Source organism: Schistocerca cancellata, chromosome 6 (genome assembly GCF_023864275.1).
Source record: "Schistocerca cancellata isolate TAMUIC-IGC-003103 chromosome 6, iqSchCanc2.1, whole genome shotgun sequence".
Classification (NCBI taxonomy): Eukaryota; Metazoa; Arthropoda; class Insecta; order Orthoptera; family Acrididae; genus Schistocerca; species Schistocerca cancellata.
Window position 1 is genome coordinate 617,304,391 of NC_064631.1, and position 19,795 is coordinate 617,324,185.

Here is a 19,795-nt window from a genome sequence, read left to right on the forward strand (position 1 = left end):
CTCGTAAGGGAGATTGTAGAAAAATACGCTGCAGAACGGAAAAAAGCTGGTAGGTTAAGGCGCTACGATGGCGAGAATCGTCTGCGATTCACAGGGAGACATTTGCCGGCTGTTATTGTGAGTAAACATTCACAGAAAAGTACGCTATTGCGTAGATATGTAGCTTGCAAGAAACGGAAAGTGCGCCAGGAAACTAGATACCAATGCAAAACAATGTACCATTATGTGTAGTACCCTGCTTTGGGACATATCATACAAAGAAGCATTACTAGTAATTGGGAACTAAATCTGAGAAAATTTATTGACACTTCTGAATGAATTACTAAGAAAGGCAAAAATGTAAAAAAATATATAAATCTGTTTTTAACTTCTCAAAAGCTGGTCCAAAGCCCGGATCGAAAAGAAGGATGGAAAATAGATGCAACAAGTGTAAAATTATTCAAACGAAGCCTGACTTCTTCATATGCAGCAATTTACTGGCAAATGAATGGACTTGGTAATTGAGATAGTACAACATCTGTACTGTGGCAAATGTAATTCCATCGAAAAACTTCCGCAAATATAACAAATCCATGTATTAATCTACATACGATATATTTAAATTATTAGCACATAACATGGTCGGTTATTTCTTTTATCGTTATTGTTGTTGTTATGGTCTTCAGTCCAGAGATTGGTTTGATGCAGCCCTCCATCCTACTCTATCCTGTGCAAGCTTCTTCATCTCCCAGTACCTACAGCAGCCTACAGTCTTCTGAATCTTCTTAGTGTATTCATCTCTTGGTCTCCCTCTACAATTTTTACCCTCCACTCTGCCCTCCAATACTAAATTGGTGATCCCTTGGTACCTCAGAACATGTCCTACCAACCGATCCTTTCTTCTAGTCAAGGTGTGCCACAAATTTCTCTTCTCTGTAATTCTATTCAATACCTCCTCATTAGTTATGTGATATACCCATTGAATCTTCAGCATTATTCAGTAGCACCACATTTCGAAAGCTTCTATTCTTTTCTTGTCCAAACTATTTATCATCCATGTTTCACTTCCATACATGGTTACACTCCATGCAAATACTTTCAGAAATGACTTCCTGACACTTAAATCTATACTCGATGTTAACAAATTTCTATTCTTCAGAAACGCTTTCCTTGACATTGCCAGTCTACATTTTGTATCCTCTCTACTTCGACCATGATTAGTTATTTTACTCCTCAAATAGCAAAACTCATTTACTACTTTAAGTGTCTCATTTCTTGATCTAATACCCTCAGCATCACCTGAGTTACCTAAATTACATTCCATTATCCTCGTTTCGCTATTATTGACGTTCATCTTATATCCTCCTTTCAGGACACTGTCCATTCCATTCAACTGTTCTTCCAGGTTCTTTGCTGTCTCTAATAGATTTACAATGTCATCGGCTAACCGCAAAGTTTTTATTTCTTCTCCATGGATTTTAATTCCTACTCCTAATTTTTCATTTGTTTCCTTCACATCCTGCTCAATATACAGATTGAATAACATCGGGGAGATGCTACAACCCTGTCTCTCTCCCTTCCCAACCACTGCTTCCCTTTCGTGTCCCTCGTTGCTTATAAGTGCCATCTGGTTTCTGTGCGAATTGTAAATAGCCTTTCGATCCCTGTATTTTATCCCTGCCACCTTCAGAATTTGAAAGAGAGTATTCCAGTCAACATTGTCAAAAGCTTTGTCTAAGTCTACAAATACTAGAAACGTAGGTTTGTCTTTCCTTAATCTCTCTTCTAAGATAAGTCATAGGGTCAGTATTGTCTCACGTGTTACAACATTTCTACGGAATCCAGACAGACTTCTTAAACTGATAGTTCGGTAATTTTCACATCTATCATCATCTGCTTCTTTTGGGATTGGTTTTATTATATTCTCCTTTTAGTCTGAGGGTATTTCGCCTGTCTCATACATCCTACTCACCTGATGGTAGGGCTGGCTCTCCCAAGGCCGTGAGTAGTTCTAATGGAATGTGGTCTACTCCCAGGGCCTTAGGTCTTACAGTGCTCAGTCAAACTCCTCACGCAATATCATATCTCCCATTTCATCTCCATCTACATCTACTTCCGTTTCATAATATTGTCGTCAAGTACATCGCCCTTGTGTAGACCCACTATATACTCCTTCCACCTTTCTGCTTTCCCTTCTTTGCTTAGAACTGGGTTTCCACCAGAGGTCTGGATATTCATAGAATTGGTTCTCTTTTCTCCAAAGGTCTCTTTAATTTTCCTGTAGGCAGTATCTATCCTACCCCTAGTGATATATGCCTCCAAATCCTTACATTTGTCCTCTAGGCATCCCTCCTTAGCCATTTTGCACTTCCTATTGATCTCATTTTTTAGAAGTTTGTATTCCTTTTTGCCTGATTCATTTACTGAATTTTTTATTTTCTCCTATCATCAATTAAATTCAGTATCTCTTTTCTTACCCAAGGATTTCTACTAGCACTCGTCTTTTTACCTACTTGATCCTCTGCTGCCTTCACTATTTCATTCCTCAAAGCTACCCATTCTTTTTCTACTGTATTTCTTTCCCTCATTCCTATAAATTGTTCCCTTATGCTCTCCCTGAAAATCTGTACAACCTCTGGTCCTTTCAGTTTATCCAAGTTCCATCTCCTTAAATTCCCACCTTTTTGCTGTTTCTTCAGTTTTAATCTACAGTTCATAACCAATAGATTATGGTCAGAGTCCACATCTGCCCCTGGAAATGTCTTACAATTAAAAACCTGGTTCCTAAATCTCTGTCTGACCATTATATATTCTATCTGAAACCTTTTAGTGTCTCTAGGGTTCTTCCATGTATACAACCTTCTTTCATGATTCTTGAACCAAGTGTTAGCTATGATTAAGTTGTGCTCTGTGCAAACTTCTACCTGGCAGCTTCCTCTTTCATTTCTTAGCCCCAATCCATATTCACCTACTACGTTTCCTCCTCTTCCTTTTCCTACTGTCGCATTTCAGTCACCCATGACTATTAAATTTTCACCTCCCTTCACTACCTGAATAATTTCTTTTATCTCATCATACAATTCATCAACTTCTTCATCATCTGCAGAGTTAGTTGGCATATAAACTTGTACTACCGTAGTAGGCGTGGGCTTCGTGTCTATCTTGGCCACAATAATGCGTTCACTATGCTGTTTGTAGTAGATTACCCACACGCCTATTTTTTTATTCATTATTAAACCTACTCCTGCATTACCCCTATTTGATTTTGTATTTATAACCCTGTATTCACCTGACCAAAAATCTTGTTCCTCCTGGCACCGAACTTCAATAATTCCCATTATATCTAATTTTGAGCTGTCCATTTCCCTTTTTAAATTTTCTAACCTACCTGCCCGATTAAGGGATCTGACATTCCATGCTCCGATCCGTAGAACGCGTTTTCTTTCTCCTGATCACGACGTCCTCATGAGTAGTCCCCGCCCAGAGATACGAATGGGGGACTATTTTACCTCCGGAATATCTTACCCAATAGGACACCGTCATCATTTAACCATACAGTAAAGCTGCATGTCCTTGAACCGAGTGTTAGCTATGATTAAGTTATGTTCTGTGCTAAATTATACCAGGCGGCTTCCTATTTCATTCCTTACTCCCATACCATATTCACCTACTGGGTTTCCTTCTCTTCCTTTTCCTACTATCGAATTCGAGTCACCTATGACTATTAAATTTTCGTCTCCTTCACTGTCTGAATAATTTCTTTTATCTCATCATACATTTCATCAATCTCTACGTCATCTGTGGAATTAGATTGCATATAAACTTGTACTACCATGGTAGGCATGGACTTTGTATCTATCTTGGCCACAAGAATGCGTTCACTATGCTGTTTGTAGTAGCTTACCCACATTCCTATTTTTTATTCATTATTAAGCCCACCCATGTATTACCCCTATTTGATTTTGTATTTATGACCCTTTATTCACCTGACCAGAAGTCTTGTTCCTCCTGCCACCGAACTTTACTAATTCCCACTATATCCATCTTTAACCTATCCATTTCCCTTTTTAAGTTTTCTAACCTACCTACCCGATTAAGGGATCTGGCATTCCACACTGCTTAATATTACAAATTACATCACATTCGTTCTACTTGTACAAACCTGTTTTTCATAAATGATTTAAACGCCTTTGATCAACGAAAAACAACAACCCAAAGTAAAGACTCTGTTCTCAGTGAGAATTTTCTTGCTACTTTGCCTCTGACGTAAAAGAAGTGTACAATATATGCAGCTTTCATCTTTTCATAAAAATCAACATCTTTTCGACTAATTTGTAGATTATTGGATAATAGTAGCGGAATTAAAATTCTTGTTCCTTATCCTTGTGCTGTCAATATATTGCACTCTAAATTTCATTTTCATCATGCATTCTCTCTACTTAATATGCGATTCCGAAGTTTACATTGTTTTCGGGCAGGATTTTGGCGCCCAACTTTCATTCCAGTTATACAGATTGGTATGTTTTACAGAGCATAGTATCTTAGCACAATCAGAACGAAAATATCGATTTTTGACGTTTTTACTAAATCTTCAATTTTGCGCATAATTCATTCAGTACTAGAAAGTGCTATGGAAATGAAACTTTTTATTTAAGAACCTTGTGTTGTTAGGTTACTATATGCCAAGTTTCACGTTCGTCATACCATTAGTTCAGGAGATGCAAGACACCAAACTTCGAAATTATTTTGGGCGCCTATTTTTTGGCCGATTTACCTACAGTTTTCTGGCTCAATATGGTTAGTAAAATTCTTTTCATTATTATTCTGAAGAGAAAGCATAAATTTGTACGAGATGGTGAAGATTGATTTCCAGCAGTCAAAGGGTCAAAGCAGATGAAATTTTAAATAGAGTTGTTATTGAAAGTAATGTAAAATCATACATGACTATAAAAGACAATAATATTGCACATGTGTTAGCATTTAATAAACAAACCTTTGAAGCTAATAAAAGAACTGTTGCTAAAGATGTTCCTGAAATTATTTCACTTGAATTAATTGATATAAATTTTAATTATGCTTCTGGAATGTTTGTTTATCATACTGATCATTTTCATAGAGAGACTAATGTTACTGCTTCATTTAAAACAAATGCTGAATTTGGGACACCAATAAATTATGAACCACATTATTATGTAAATATTACTATTTTTTATCCTATTCAAGATTTAGAAATTACTATAACTGATGAAAATTATGTTCTGATTGACTTTAAAGATATTTATGTCATAGTTGTTTTAAAAATGTCTTAATAAATTTTATCCTTAATAGATGATGAACAAAATCAATCAATTTTACTCATTCCCTGTGAATGAGAAAATAAAAAATAATTAAATGCTCCCAAGAACAATACAGAGAGTGAAATACACAGATGGGATCATCCGAATCATGCACAGTTATACATGATCTTTAGAACTGTTATAGCTAATTGTGTTGATCAGATCAGATTATGACATAAAACAAAATAAAAAATAATTGATAGTTATTTGGCAAAGCTGTATGATTTTGTGACCATAAATAAATATTCTATCTAGAATCAAACATCCTGTTGTTTCATAACAACAGCTATGTTATATTTGAGTTCATCTGTTACTGATAAAATAAGCTTGGAACAACATATTCATATTAATGGAAAAATAAAAAGTACTTATTCCATTATCAATGCTTGGTGGATTTTGTAAGGATTATAAAGAAATTATGTGGGAGGGAGATTTAACAGTAATTTTACTAGATTTTCTGTTTCTGGAGATGCAATTCTTAGATGGTCTGATTATAATGTTGCTGGAGTTGAAATTAAAGTCGCGCTTCCTGAGGAAGGAAAAATTTAAGTAGAATCAACGAATGTTTGTGTACCAATCGTTAAATATGGAGCAACTTATGAGTTAGAAAAATGTGAAAATATTCTTAAAAACGTGAAGTTCCAAAACCTTTTTATGAACTACAAATTGTAAAAGTTGTAGGATTGAGTGGCAAGATAAGTTTGTAACTAGATATCTTGAATCACTATAGCTCAGTGGAATTTGATATGCCATATTTCGTATTCATTTCATGTCAGACAAATGGGAAAAATAATCAGTTACTTGACTCTTCATTATCCTACCATGTTAATCTACAGAATGCATAATTGAAAAATGAAACAAATGGAATTTTCTCACGGAAATGTGAAATATTAATCCTCTACTTAATTTCCTCAAAGCATATGACGCATTTCAAACGAGTTACACTACTCAAATCAGACACTGACGTAACTCCATGTAATTTCATAACGATCTATCTTATCTATGTGATTAATACGACTCGTAGAAAGAATATTGTATCTTCACAGAAAACGACTATGAAACTATGTACAACATTTAATGAGAAAATTCCTACTGATAGTTTAGCGTATTTAATGATGCATGATACGAAAAATTTAAGTTATGATGCACAACACAGAATACTTACTGAAAATTTTGAACTATATAAATGAATAACAAATCATAAAAAGTTAAAGAAATTGGTACACCATGTTTGCATTTCATTTTGAAGTATTTTCAGAAGGATAGAGGAAATCAATATGATAAATTTGCTATGTCAATTAGAAAAAGATGTCAAATTCTCATTTTTCTGAACAGCTCTTTTTATGTAGTAGTTTCTTACATTCACCATAATTTATTTTATTTATTTTCTTATGTTCAATTTTTGTGAGAAGAAAGTGATTTAGGCATGAAAATTGGATTATAGCTGATTGTGTTGGTAGGTTCTGGTTACGTTTTGGCTCGAAAGCGGTGGATCTACGTGAGTGGCCAGAACCTACCATCACAGTCTATTCATTCTGTCTATGTTTCTAAGAAATTACACAGTTTTCCAGAAAAATTACGAGAACCTGTATTTTTACATACTTCATAAGATCTTGAAGGTTTTTGTAACACTGTTAATTCTTGCATTACAAGTTCAGCTTGTTCTACTTTTTCCACTTTTAAGGCTGTCATTCGTAACTCTAAAGAGCTATCGAGGAAAATCTGCTACAAAATTCTGATTTAAAAGCAAAAAAATAAATTACACTAATGAAAGTATAGGGCAAAAACATTTCCAGTCGAAATGCTTGCCTAAATGAGCAGTTTGCGGGATGACTGTGACTTTGTGGCAAAAAGCCGACACCAACAGTAAGACAGTGCAACATGCATGCTAGCGACAGATGCTAAGACACACACATAGCTGAGATTAGGCATGGTGAACCGTAGATGACTTCTTACCTCACCCCCTAGGTTTGAGTTTATAAAAGAAAGAATCTCATGTCTTCTGCATATAATGCAAGTCCTTGGGCGTGATTTCATCACTGAAAGTTCAGATTGACAGCGAACCCCTCTTTAAATGATGTCCTAGCGCAGTACTGAACACCAACCCATGATTTTAGGAAATAGCAGGAGTGGTCAGAAGGGGTCATTGGTATTTACTCAGACTGTTCTAAGATTTGACACGTAAACACGTTCATGCTTCACTGGACGTTGCACTAGACAGTGCATGCTGAGCTTAGGCCACCACATCTGAGAAGTATCGATGATCATCATCAGGTAAAATTATCCTTGGTTGCCAGCCTCCTTTTCCAACGCACTTCTGTTGGTGCAATCTGTTGGCAGTACTAACTCCCTTTCCCTTATTTCTAATCATGGACCGAAATCATTAAACAGATAGATGTTAGTTGACTGTTGAGATGTAGCTACACACCACTCCCCTTCTTATACATAAATAAGTCGATATTGGAGAGCAAATAATTGATTTGGTACCAACTAAATGGTCCACTGGTAAATTGGATAAAAGGCCTAGCTTGCTCTTGTGTCAAACGATTATCCTGGTACTCTTCTTACTATTAAGGTCAGTTCAAAGGAATAGCGTTTTTTCGTACCAGATCTTTCAAATCTATTCCAAGCAATTTGTTGCTGGGTTATATGCACTGGAAAGTTATTCGTATATAACACAGTGCATAGTAAGGAACAAAACTATAATTATGGTATAGTTAGTACTATAGTAGTATCCAGAGATTTTTAATAATTTTTACTTACTTTATATATTGTTTTCATGAAGCTGTTATATTATGCTTAGAAGTATTCATTTTCGTAAGTGAGATCATCTTAGAACTAGACGTATTGTATGGCTGGAAATTGTTTTACTGAGTTATCTAATTAGTTATATATGATGTAACAATGAATGTGTCAGTTATAAATCTATATGTAATAGCAAATGTAAAGCACAGGACGTAAGTAAAAATTTTCCTGTTTATATAACATCACTCTTTTACACTACATACTTCCTAGGTGGGTTGAAATATGTTGCAACTTTAAGGACACTCGTTCAGCAACGTTTTGGCTATCACATAAGTGGTGCTTCGAAGTGTTAGCATGAAACATGTAAGGGTCATAGTTCACATCATGAAAACAAGTTTATTAGAGACAAAATGCTCGCTGACCGCCCTGTCTATGTAGGGTGGATTGGTATAAGTGCAGATGTTTCTATTATTTTCATTGCGATAGGGTCTGCAGCTGCGATTAATTGTTTGAATTATTTCTTGATGCCTTCAGCTGCCAATCTCTTTACTTCATATGCAGCCATACAACTTCGCCCGTAGCTATTACAAGTCTAATCTTTTTATGTTGGGCAGTGCCTCCAAGTACATGTGGCAAGAGCAAGATAGCGCTGTAATCGAAGGAAGAGAAACACTCTCTATACAGGGTGTCCAGGAATGAGTTCACTAGCTTACAACAATGGTGCAGAATAGTATTGTGCTGAGAAGCAATTGATAAGAAAAAGATTCGATACGTTGTGCCCTTTCTAAGTTAATTAGCATTGATATTAGTCAAACAGGCCATTGCCCCGACAACGGGGAGGCTTTGAATGGAAAACTGCCTAATGAAACCGTAGTTGCTTCCACTAAATCCTGTACACACATTTCCAATTTTCGTAGTATTCCTAAGCGCCAGAAGTTGGCATATGCTGTAGTTCCATACAAAAAACTAATAGCTGACAGTATATTTACGACGTATACGTCATACGGCTCTGCCTTAGTAGTGTAGGTGTGTCTTGGTGCATATAAGAAAGAAGCTTGGCATGAGAGCCATGCTTGGCGATGTTTACTTTGCAATAGCCATCTTTTCCCGCACTGCATTACTTGTTTATTATATTCCTCAGATTCTCTTACGAAATGCTTCAATGTCAGTATTAACAAGCGCTATTTCACTGTAGTGGTCTTTTCAAGAGTTTGAATGCAGTTATGAAAAGAACACAGATCCATTAAAAAAACGATACTTATTTCAGTATCTCGGTTGAAACTCCTTCAGCAGACTATTCCATATATTGCGGAAAACCTCTTTTAGATATCTGGAACTGTTCACAAAATCATTATAAACCCTTGTATATACGCTACTGGCCATTAAAATAGCTACACCAAGAAGAAATACAGATGATAAACTGGTATTCATTGGGAAAATATATTATACTAGAACTGAGATGTGATTACATCTTCACGGAATTTTGGTGCATAGATCCTGAGAAATCAGTACTTAGAACAACCATCTCTGGCCGTAATAATGGCCTTGATACGCCTGGGCATTGAGTCAAACAAGGCTTGGATGGCGTGTACAGGTACAGTTGCCCATGCAGCTTCAACACGATACCACAGTTCATCAAGAGTAGTGACTGGCGTATTGTGACGAGCCAGTTGCTCGGCCACCATTGACCAGACGTTTTCAATTGGTGAGAGATCTGGAGAACGTGCTGGCCAGGGCAGCAGTCGAACGTTTTCTGTATCCAGAAAGGCCCGTACAGGACCTGCAACATGCGGTCGTGCTTTATCCTGCTGAAATGTAGGTATTCGCAGTGATCTAATGGAGGGTAGAGCCAAGGGTCGTAATACATCTGAAATGTAACGCCCACTGTTCAAAGTGCAATCAATGCGAACAAGAGGTGACCGAAACGTGTAACCAATGGCACCCCATACCATCACGCCGGGTGATACGCCAGTATGGCGATGACTAATACACGCTTCCGTTGTGCGTTCACCGCGATGTCGCCAAACGCGGATGCGACCATCATGATGCTGTAAACAGAACATGGATTCATCCGAAAAAATGACGTTTTGCCATTCGTGCACCCAGGTTCGTCGTTGAGTACACCATCGCAGGCGCTCCTGTCTGTGTTGCAGCGTCAAGGGTAACCGCAGCCATGGTCTCCGAGCTGATAGTCCATACTGGTGCAAAACTCGTCGAACTGTTCGTGCAGATGGTTGTTGTCTTGCAAACGTCCCCATCTGTTGACTCAGGGATCGAGACGTGGCTGCACGCCCCGTTACAGCCATGCGGATAAGATGCCTGTCATCTCGACTGCTAGTGATACGAGGCCGTTGGGATCCAGCACGGCGTTCCGTATTACCCTCCTGAACCCACCGATTCTATATTGTGCTAACAGTCATTGGATCTCGACCAACGCGAGCAGCAATGTCGCGATACGATAAACCGCAATCGCGATAGGATACATTCCGACCTTTATCAAAGTCGGAAACGTGATGGTACGCATTTCTCCTCATTACGCGAGGTATCACAACAACGTTTCACCAGGCAACGCCGGTCAATTGCTGCTTGTGTATGAGAAATCGATTGGAAACTATGCTCATGTCAGCACGTTGTAGGTGTCGCCACCGGCACCAACCTTGTGTGATCGCTCTGAAAAGCTACTCATTTGCATATCACAGCATCTTCTTCGTGTCGGTTAAATTTCACGTCTGTAGCACGTCATCTTTGTGTGTAATTGGTATAAAGGCATATACTTAGCATGTACATACACCAGTGTGTTCACTGTTTTTCTTCTGTGTTTTACAGTCTTCCCACAGATGGGTCACATGTTTCACTACTGCCTGATGTTTTCTGCATTATCTTAACTGCATCCCTAAGTGGACTATGTCTGTCAGTATCGACTTGCCATTTTGTGTCAACACATCCACAGTTCAACACCAAACCTGATGCCCAGGGGAAAATAAGCACTAATGGCTTGTTCTTGCCAAATGTACTGGAAGTACTACCGAACCTAAAAACATTCGGCTTGTAATAGCTATAATTAACTATAATTATTAAGAGTGATGTAATGTTCAGTACACTGTCCTCAACCATTAACAGAAATACCTGCTCATAGATAGCTGAAAATAACCTATGGCCGAAATTATACAACTGCACATGAAATAAAGAGAATCACTGATGAAGGCATTAAGAAATAATCAAAAAGTGAGGGCCGCTGCAGACCCTATCACAAAGAAAATTATAGAAAAATTTGCACTAATACCTGCAACACGGTACATAGAAACAATTTGAGAAGCTTGTAGGAGTACTGCAGGGTATGTTGCGCTAAGAAATAACTGTTAAGAAAAAAATTCGAAACATCGCGCCGTTTCTGATTTAACTGGCATGGAAGGTAACCAGTCAGGCCACTGCACACGCGAATGAAGCGGCCTGCCACAGACGGCGTCGCCAAACGTGTTCTTCCATTCGTTTCCTACAACTGAACAAAAGAGCGATATCAAAATAGCCAGGGGACGGTATTAAGGACCGAAACTGAGCCAATGGCTGGGAAGTCAAGTGTTGTCATCTACGCTGTGAGAACTACTGCCATTAATTGAATCTGCGGGGCACTTAAGGCTCTGGAAGTTGTGTGCGCAATGGCCTGTTTGACTAACGTCAATGCTAATTAACTCGGAAACGGCACAACGTATTGAATCTTTTCCTTAAAAATTATTTCTCTGCACAATATTATCCTACAACATCCTTATGAGCTTTTGAGGCTGTTTCTGGCCACCCTGTATAGGAGTGTGACAAAGCACTTACATCAAACGTTTAGGGGTGATCGATGACAAAATTGGGAACGACATTTATCAGAGAAAATATGTTCGCTGTCCACACTTCCCGGCGATACTAGGCGCCTTTTATAATCAGTTATGCCCATGACAGGCGGCAGGGCGTAGGCACTGTGCAGCATTGGTAAGCAATGTTTGTTACCTACAATTCAGTCATCTACTATGGGTGACAGGGGATAGGCACAGCTTATAAAATACCTTTGTCTGCTTGGAGACACCAATTCTTAAGGTTTTACTGTTGAAAATAACTTTATCAATTACTTGAGTCGTCGGTATCCAAATGTAGCCCACCTGGTTAGTAGATTCTACAAGTTAGATAAAATCTCGTCGTTTTATGGCTGACGAATTGAATAAACCGACACCTATCGTCGACAGGAAATGTCAGCGAGCATCTTTTCTCTAACCAAAGTTGTTTCAATCACTTGATCTGTCATGGAAAGACTTCGAAGCACAATTTATATTATAACCGATACGTTGCTGAAAGAATGATCTGAAAGTTGCAACAAATTTCAACTCACTTAGTAGACATACAGTGTAGAAGAATGGTGTTACATAAAAAGGAACAATTTTAACTATGACCTGTACTTTATATTTACTGTCACATGTCGTAGATTTATAAATGACATATACAGTGTGACATCACGTATACCTCTTTAGATAATGTAGTAAAAGAATTTTTAAACACAGAATATGTTTAGTTCTATGGTTATCCCATTTATGAAAATTAGTATTTTTAAGCATAACTCATATATTCCGTAATAGTTTTAATAAAGCAATAAAAAATTAGTAAAGAAATTAATAACACCCTAGCAACTACTATAGTACTAACTACAGTATAATTATATTTTTGTTATTTACTATGCACTGCGTTATATAGCAATTTCCACTGCAAACAGCACTAGATCCAATTCAGTGGTATTAATTTGAAAGATCACTTCCGTCTGATATGAGAAAACTACATGCTATCTTTTGAACTGACCTTATCCTAAAAAGATGTGGGTGGTACATTAGACTATTTTAAAAAAATACTTCCTTGAAGATCTTGATCGACAAAAAGCTGCCCCCTTAGCAGAGATAAATTTGCCAGAAAAAAAACGCGTCTCGGTATCTGGAACAGTTCATGAAATGAAAGGTGTGTGCTTCTACAGCAGTGAAGAAGCCTGTAATATGCATTAACCAAAACGTACACCAGACAACACAGAGTAATGCAACAACCCTCAGACGAAACACTGTAGAGCGATGTGTTTGCCGCCGCTGCGGGGACAGCGCAGCGTAGCTTCGTTGTTCCGCTCTAACATTCCATTCAATGAGGCCGTGTACGAGGTGTATACCGGCAAGCTCTTCCTCAGTAAATCTATACACACACCTGTGTGAGTCTGTTTGCGCACAACTAACCTTGCCGCAAAAACAAACCCTAGGCAGAACCAAACAGTACTGAATACAAGCCGCAAGCCAAAGAGTAAAGTGATTACTAGTGATGTGAAAAGTAGGTACGTGGGCGAATGGAAACAAGATACACAGCCCACACCGTTGACAGATGCGCCGTTGTGCAGTTTTTTCAGGGAAATGCAGATACAAAGCAAATTTTCACAAGAAACCAAACGAAATGGTATAACTCTGAATCGAGCTTCCGGAGTCCATTAGTCCCATATACCAAAATACGTAGAAAGTAATCCTGATCAACCTTAAAATGTTTGTTCGATGGAGTTCTGGTTTCACCATGTAACCACTTTGCAGTAACGGTAATTAGAATTTTCGGACAGAAAAAAAAGATAGAAAGAAAGACTTTAACAAACTATATAAAGCAATGCTTCACATTTTTCGCAGTGTGCTAAGCTTTAGTCTCAGTAACAGCGGATAACAAATTTTTCATAAGCATCGGCTTCTAAATGTGACCAGAAACTAGAATAATAATGTTACGTACCTGTGGAAACTGAACGGTTCCTGACGAACAACGGATATTTGAAACGTTACAAATAAAAATAGTAACAAAATACAAGTTCTTTTTGGCTCGTAGTGACTTGGTAAAACTCTATTTTTAGTTTGTATGTAAATCAATGCCAGTCTTTATACTGATGAAAACAATCAACAACGGCAAGGCGTGGCGCAACAGGTCATCTCTTCAACTTGAATTTGCGTATGTTAAGCAGTTACATTATAATGGAGCACAGTGACTTCAATTAGCGGGACTGGTCATTTAATTTTATCGCTAAATACACAGGAATGTGTAGCTAATCAAAAGCGGAATTCCAGTAGTATCTGTAATATTGGCGGTTTACTGAAATGGAATATTGTCAGCATAGTTGTCGTATTTACAGTGATACGATAATTGCAACTGATTTTCGTGAAGTTGCGTAATCAATCTCATTACAACATTAACTGTTACGGAAAATTTTCAGTAGCAAAACAGCGCTAATTCCCATTTCACTCTTAGTCCTCACGCTTGTGCTCTCTGGCATTACATGCTTTCCCTATTAGTCATAATTAGAGAAAAGTTACTGCGTAATTTCTTAAGCAAACTCGAAATCGTATCAGAAGAGTTGGAGAATAATAAACGACTCACGTTATTCCTAAATAAGATAGAAATGATTTACCTACATTTTATTATTTCATATACAATCAGTGATTTGAGCCTTATGATGAAAGTGAATTCCCTGAAAATGACGAAATATTCTATTTTGTTTTACTGTCGTGTTATCAAGGAAGAACGTGAATACTGTGCATTCAGGACATTAGCACTTCTTCTTGCCATATTTCGGCTGTGAATGTTCCATCCATCTTCAAGGCAATGCGGTGACTGAGTTCCGAACTCCAAGCATGTCTTCTTATTGTCTGATACGCTAAAACCACCGTCACAGAAGCACAACAGCGGCAGTCGAAGAGTTCTGCAACAAAGATGGAAATGTTGCAAGCGCTGAGTCTAAGCAAACATGGAGTAGCTGCAGAATCACAGAACTTATCAATTAGAATGTTAACCACTGAAATTGGAGAGTGGTCGACTTATCTGTTTTTCTTATCAGCCTGCTGCAAATACCTCCAATATTACATCAGTCCTCCACTTTAGGTATCTTTTCTTATTTTATCTTAAGTTTTAATGAAACGTCATAGCTAAAGGTTTTGTGTTTATTTTCGGCAATATTTTACGTTTTTCTAGGAGAAACTTTTACAGTTTAGTAGGCTGTCGTAATAGTTGTGTGAAAATATTTCAGAAATGGTGCCAAAGACGAAAACATTGAGTGCTCAAACCAAATTGTATCGTCATCGTTCGAAGGCGCTTCTGATCGAGTGCGCGAGATCCACAAGCCTGGAATGGGCACACTCAAAGCGTCCAAGATATGATAACACAGACTATCCCAAGTTTATTTATTGGCGGAAATGTAACACGAAGTAATTAACAGTTCGAGGTAGTAGACGTTATAAGAAAGACGTCTATGTAGTGAAATTTATCTGTGTATAAAAAATCAACAATCGGCTTTATGGAAGATTTTCAGAATATTTTTCAGTGATTTACATACTGTCCGTGAAAGGAAGTTGAAGACAACATTGGACTAGAAACAGTTCACCCAGGAATACACAGGCTGAACGAGAATCTCACCGACAAAATTTCGGAAGCTTTTTAGGAATACTTCATGAGCATTTTACTTAACAGATCCCCAGATATCCACTGGCTTGCTACAGGGTGATTGCATTTGAGATCTTACGCCTGTCTATCTCTGCAGCTGTACTGCACTGGAAATATCTACATAAAACTGCAAATGTTGATAGAATGCGCTGTGTGCCTTGTTTGGAAAAAAAGAATCGCTTGTTCCATTCAGTTATGGTATTTACTGTTGACAGTGCTACTTCTCACTTCACTTTTAGTCCCCACGCTTGCATTCAGTACTGCTCGGTCCCACTTTCGATTTATTTTTCTGCCACTGTTAATTGTACGCTAATAATAATACAGATAGAACATGACAGGAAAGTATCAGAAATAAGTGGTAGTCGAATGCAAAAATAAGTCTAATTTGCTTTTTTTTCATTCGCTTATGACCTTGGACACTATGTTCTGGTGGCAACTCAGGAAACGTACTTTTGGCTCAGAAACGTGCAGTTCCAGTAATACAGCATGTGGCGTAATTTCGCGAACGTCCTGTCGAACCCTCTTAAGGAGTCTGGAAATTCTGACAGAGGCTTCCGAATATACATTTTCTTTAAGGTTGTTTGTTGTTAACACTATGAGTTTATTCTCAAAAAGTAGTAGCTTTCACTCAGTTGACACTAGGCAGAAATCAGAGCTGCATTTAGATCGTAGTTTCTTGACTCTTGTGCAGAAAAGTGAGCAGAATAATGCTTCGTCCATTTTCAATGAGCTGGCACAACATTTATAAAGTTATAGGAATAATTCACGCAGTTTCAAGTCTGAAGTTAAAAACTTATTCGAGGCTCAGTTTTGCTATACCGTTGGGGAAAGTCTAAAGTAAAGAACTTCCTCATAGCGCGCTCTTGCTATTCTGTTGGGGAGTTCCCAGAAAACAAAGTACTTGTAGCGGTATAGTGTTGATGCTAGCATGTACTCCGCAGCTTGTCGCTTTATACGACACATAGAAATTATATTTCATCAATTATTAGCGCCGGCCGCTGTGGCCGAGCGGTTCTAGGTGCTTCAGTCCGGAACCGCGCTGCTGCTACGGCCGCAGGTTCGAATCCTGCCTCCGGCATGGATGTGTGTGATGTCCTTAGGTTAGTTAGGTTTAAGTAATTCTAAGTCTAGGGGACTGATGACCTCAAATGTTAAGTCCCATAGTGCTTAGAACCATTTGAACCATTTGAATTATTAGCTTTTATGATATTAATTTCATGACCATCGAGATTCGCTTGTTAATCTGGCTCTACGGAACTAGATGTGTAAAATCGAATGTAAAATATGAAATATAATAGTACGTAATAGTATGGGGAGACTTACTCATGAAGCGTTGACAGATATGCACCTCGTGTTCGCGTTCATTTAATTTAATGGAAAAGCGGCCCAACGATGCTATGTTGAGTTGCTGCTGCAAAGACGCCAACAACATCATAGTACTCATGCAGCTGAGTGTTGCTGCATTTTTAGTTTTAGTGATAAAATAATAAAGGGTTTTTCTTTGCTGTAAAGGTTAGTCTTCCGCAAATGAGAAGTCATTTAAACCTGGGCATGCAGTGTGGGAGTGGAAAGAAGAGTGGAGTCATCCGAGTATTGGGATGATGGGAAAGTTGGGAAGAGCAAACAGTGGGCAGGGTGTGAAAGAGTAAGTGGAGGTGCGAGTGGAGTACAGGCGGGAGTAGATGATTGTGGATTGATGCATCTTAGAAAGAGCGCACCGACGGCAGAGAGAAACAGGCGATTAAAGTGTGGTGACTGGCTCATGGGGGCGAAGTGTGACAGCAGAGATTGTAGACTGACAGTCACTGGCGATGACCAGCGGCGAGGGTGAGGACTGTCAACAACGGCGATGACTGGCAGCGTGATCTTGCAGCTAGGACTGGCAGAAAAGGCGATGGTGGCCAGGGCGGCCTGGAGGCAGTGGTGATGACGTAGACGGCGAAAACTGGAAACTTTTCCATGCCGAGATTCCAGTAGTAAGAGCAGCACAGGCAGGTTGTTATTCCAGAGGGGAAGAGGGGTTCTGCTCTTCCACCCAACATCGCACATTAAGTATTTACAGCGGCATTAAATCGTACAGAGTGAACATTAATAAAACAGACAATCTGAGGGACGGATACCTGACTAGAAATTGAGGAAAAAATTGTCTTACGACTTCAGAGAATTGATGGTGCAGACTCTGGCAGTTGACCCTGAACGTAAATAAATGTAATATATTACGCATTCATAGGAAAAGAAATCCACTACCGTACAGCTACACTATTGATGATAAACAGCTTGAGACAGCGTCTGCCGTAAAATATCTAGGCGTAACTATCTAGAGGTACCTTGAGCGGATTGACCACATTAAACAGATAGTAGGAAAAGCAGACACAAGACTCAGATTCATCGGAAGAATCTGAAGGAAATGTAACTTATCCACGGAAGAAGTGGCTTATAAGGCACTTGTTCGCCCGGTTCTTTAGTATTGTTCATCTATCTGGAATCCCTATCAGATCGGACTAATAGAAGAGATAGAGAAGAGCCAACAAAAAGGGGTGCGTTTCGTCGCGGGATCGTTTAGCTGGCGAGAGAGCGTTACGGAGATGCTAAAAAAAATGAACTGGCAAACATTACAAGAGAGACGTTGTGCATCACGGAGAGATTTACTACTGAAATTTCGGGACAGCACTTTTCAGGAGGAGTCAGACAACATATTACTTCTCCCCCCCCCCCCCCCCAACATACATCTCTCGTATTGACCACAAAGAGAAAATTCGAGAAATTAGAGCCAAAACAGAGGATGACCGATAATCATTCTTTCCACACACTATTCGCGAGTGAAACAGATTTGGAAGAATCTGATAATGGTACCAAAAGTACCCTCCGCCACACACTATAAGGTGGCTTGTGGAGCATGATATAGATGTGTCCGAAAATGAATGGTGTGCGTGCAACGACAGCAAACTGTCCCAGAACACAGCACGGAGCAAGCGTCGCATCCACGTCACAGATGTTCAAAGTGCTCTCCATGGGGTGCAATACATGCGTTCATACGTGGCACTGGATTGCCACACTCTTTCACTACGTTGGCCGATCACTTGCGTGAAGCTTGTACTAGGGTTCGTCTCAAAATCCTGTAGAATATGGTCCTAAAATTCTGGTGTGCGCACAGCCCGCCACCTACCTGCATGTTCGTCTGTCTGAAACGACCCATGATCACACAAACACCCAAAGAGGGCTTGAAATGTTGTATGATGTGGTTGGTGTCTATCAGGATACAGTACAGAAAGAATTCTTGATGTATACTAAAAAACCTGTAGCTTTACATGGTTTACTGTCTCGGAAAGCCATTGAAATATCTTCAGGAGTGACTGGGAAATGGCTCTGAGCACTATGGGACTTAACATCTGAGGTCATCAGTCCCCTAGAACTCAGAACTACTTAAAATCTAACTAACCTAAGGCCATCACACACATCCATGCCCGAGGCAAGATTCGAACCTGCGACCGTAGCGGCTGCGCGGTTCCGGACTGAAGCACCTAGAACCGCTCGGCCACAGAAGCCGGCAGTGACTGGGAAAGAGTGTGTGGTAAGATGTGAACATTCTGCCATCATGGTTCCCTTTTCTCGATTCACTTGAGTGGGAAATCCACAGACAAATAGGTAGACTATGATTGGGTCTTTATGATCTTATACCGTTGACACTGTAGCACTTATGCAGCAATTTTGCGCAGCTAGTCATGTAGTTCCTTTTTGACAGGTTGCGTGACATGCTGCAAAAGGAGGACTCGGCGCTGACGGCAGAGTGTGTGGACCGCATGCTGCGAGCTGACGGGGACAAGCTGGAGCAGATGCGCGCCCGGGTCGCCCAGGTTTGTCTCTGTGTGTTTACAGTCCGCTCTTTGCAAAGGAGGCGTGAGGTGCCACACGTTTGTATCAGTCACCTGGTTGAGGACATGGGGCCGCAAGAGAGTCGAACCCTGAGGCAGTTCATGAATGTAGAACTGTATGGCTAATTAACTGAATCTGATACTTCCAGTTATCTCTTGACTGGGTGGATCTACCGTAAGATGATGGTTTAGACTAGAATCGTTTGTATATAGTTAATTGAAAGCGAGACCAATGATAACACATTATTAACTGGCGGAAATTTGCACAATACAGTTGGAAGGTACAGGCCTTAGAAAAATACTACGTGCAGTGGGTATGAAGAATGGGTCGACTGCTGTGACGGCAGTTGAAGGAAAAGGAACACGTAGGATTACTTCACATTTCATCTT

The 19,795-nt window shown here is 39.2% G+C and overlaps 1 protein-coding gene across 1 annotated transcript in view; it reads left to right on the forward strand.

Moving 5' to 3' along the window:
- The window catches only part of LOC126088452 (cilia- and flagella-associated protein 53-like), a 212,027-nt gene that overhangs the window by 86,888 nt on the left and 105,344 nt on the right, over positions 1–19,795 (forward strand). The window contains exon 3 of the mRNA XM_049906594.1: positions 19,276–19,387. Within this exon, the coding sequence (XP_049762551.1) occupies positions 19,276–19,387 (112 nt within the window). The remainder of the gene's footprint in view (positions 1–19,275; positions 19,388–19,795) is intronic.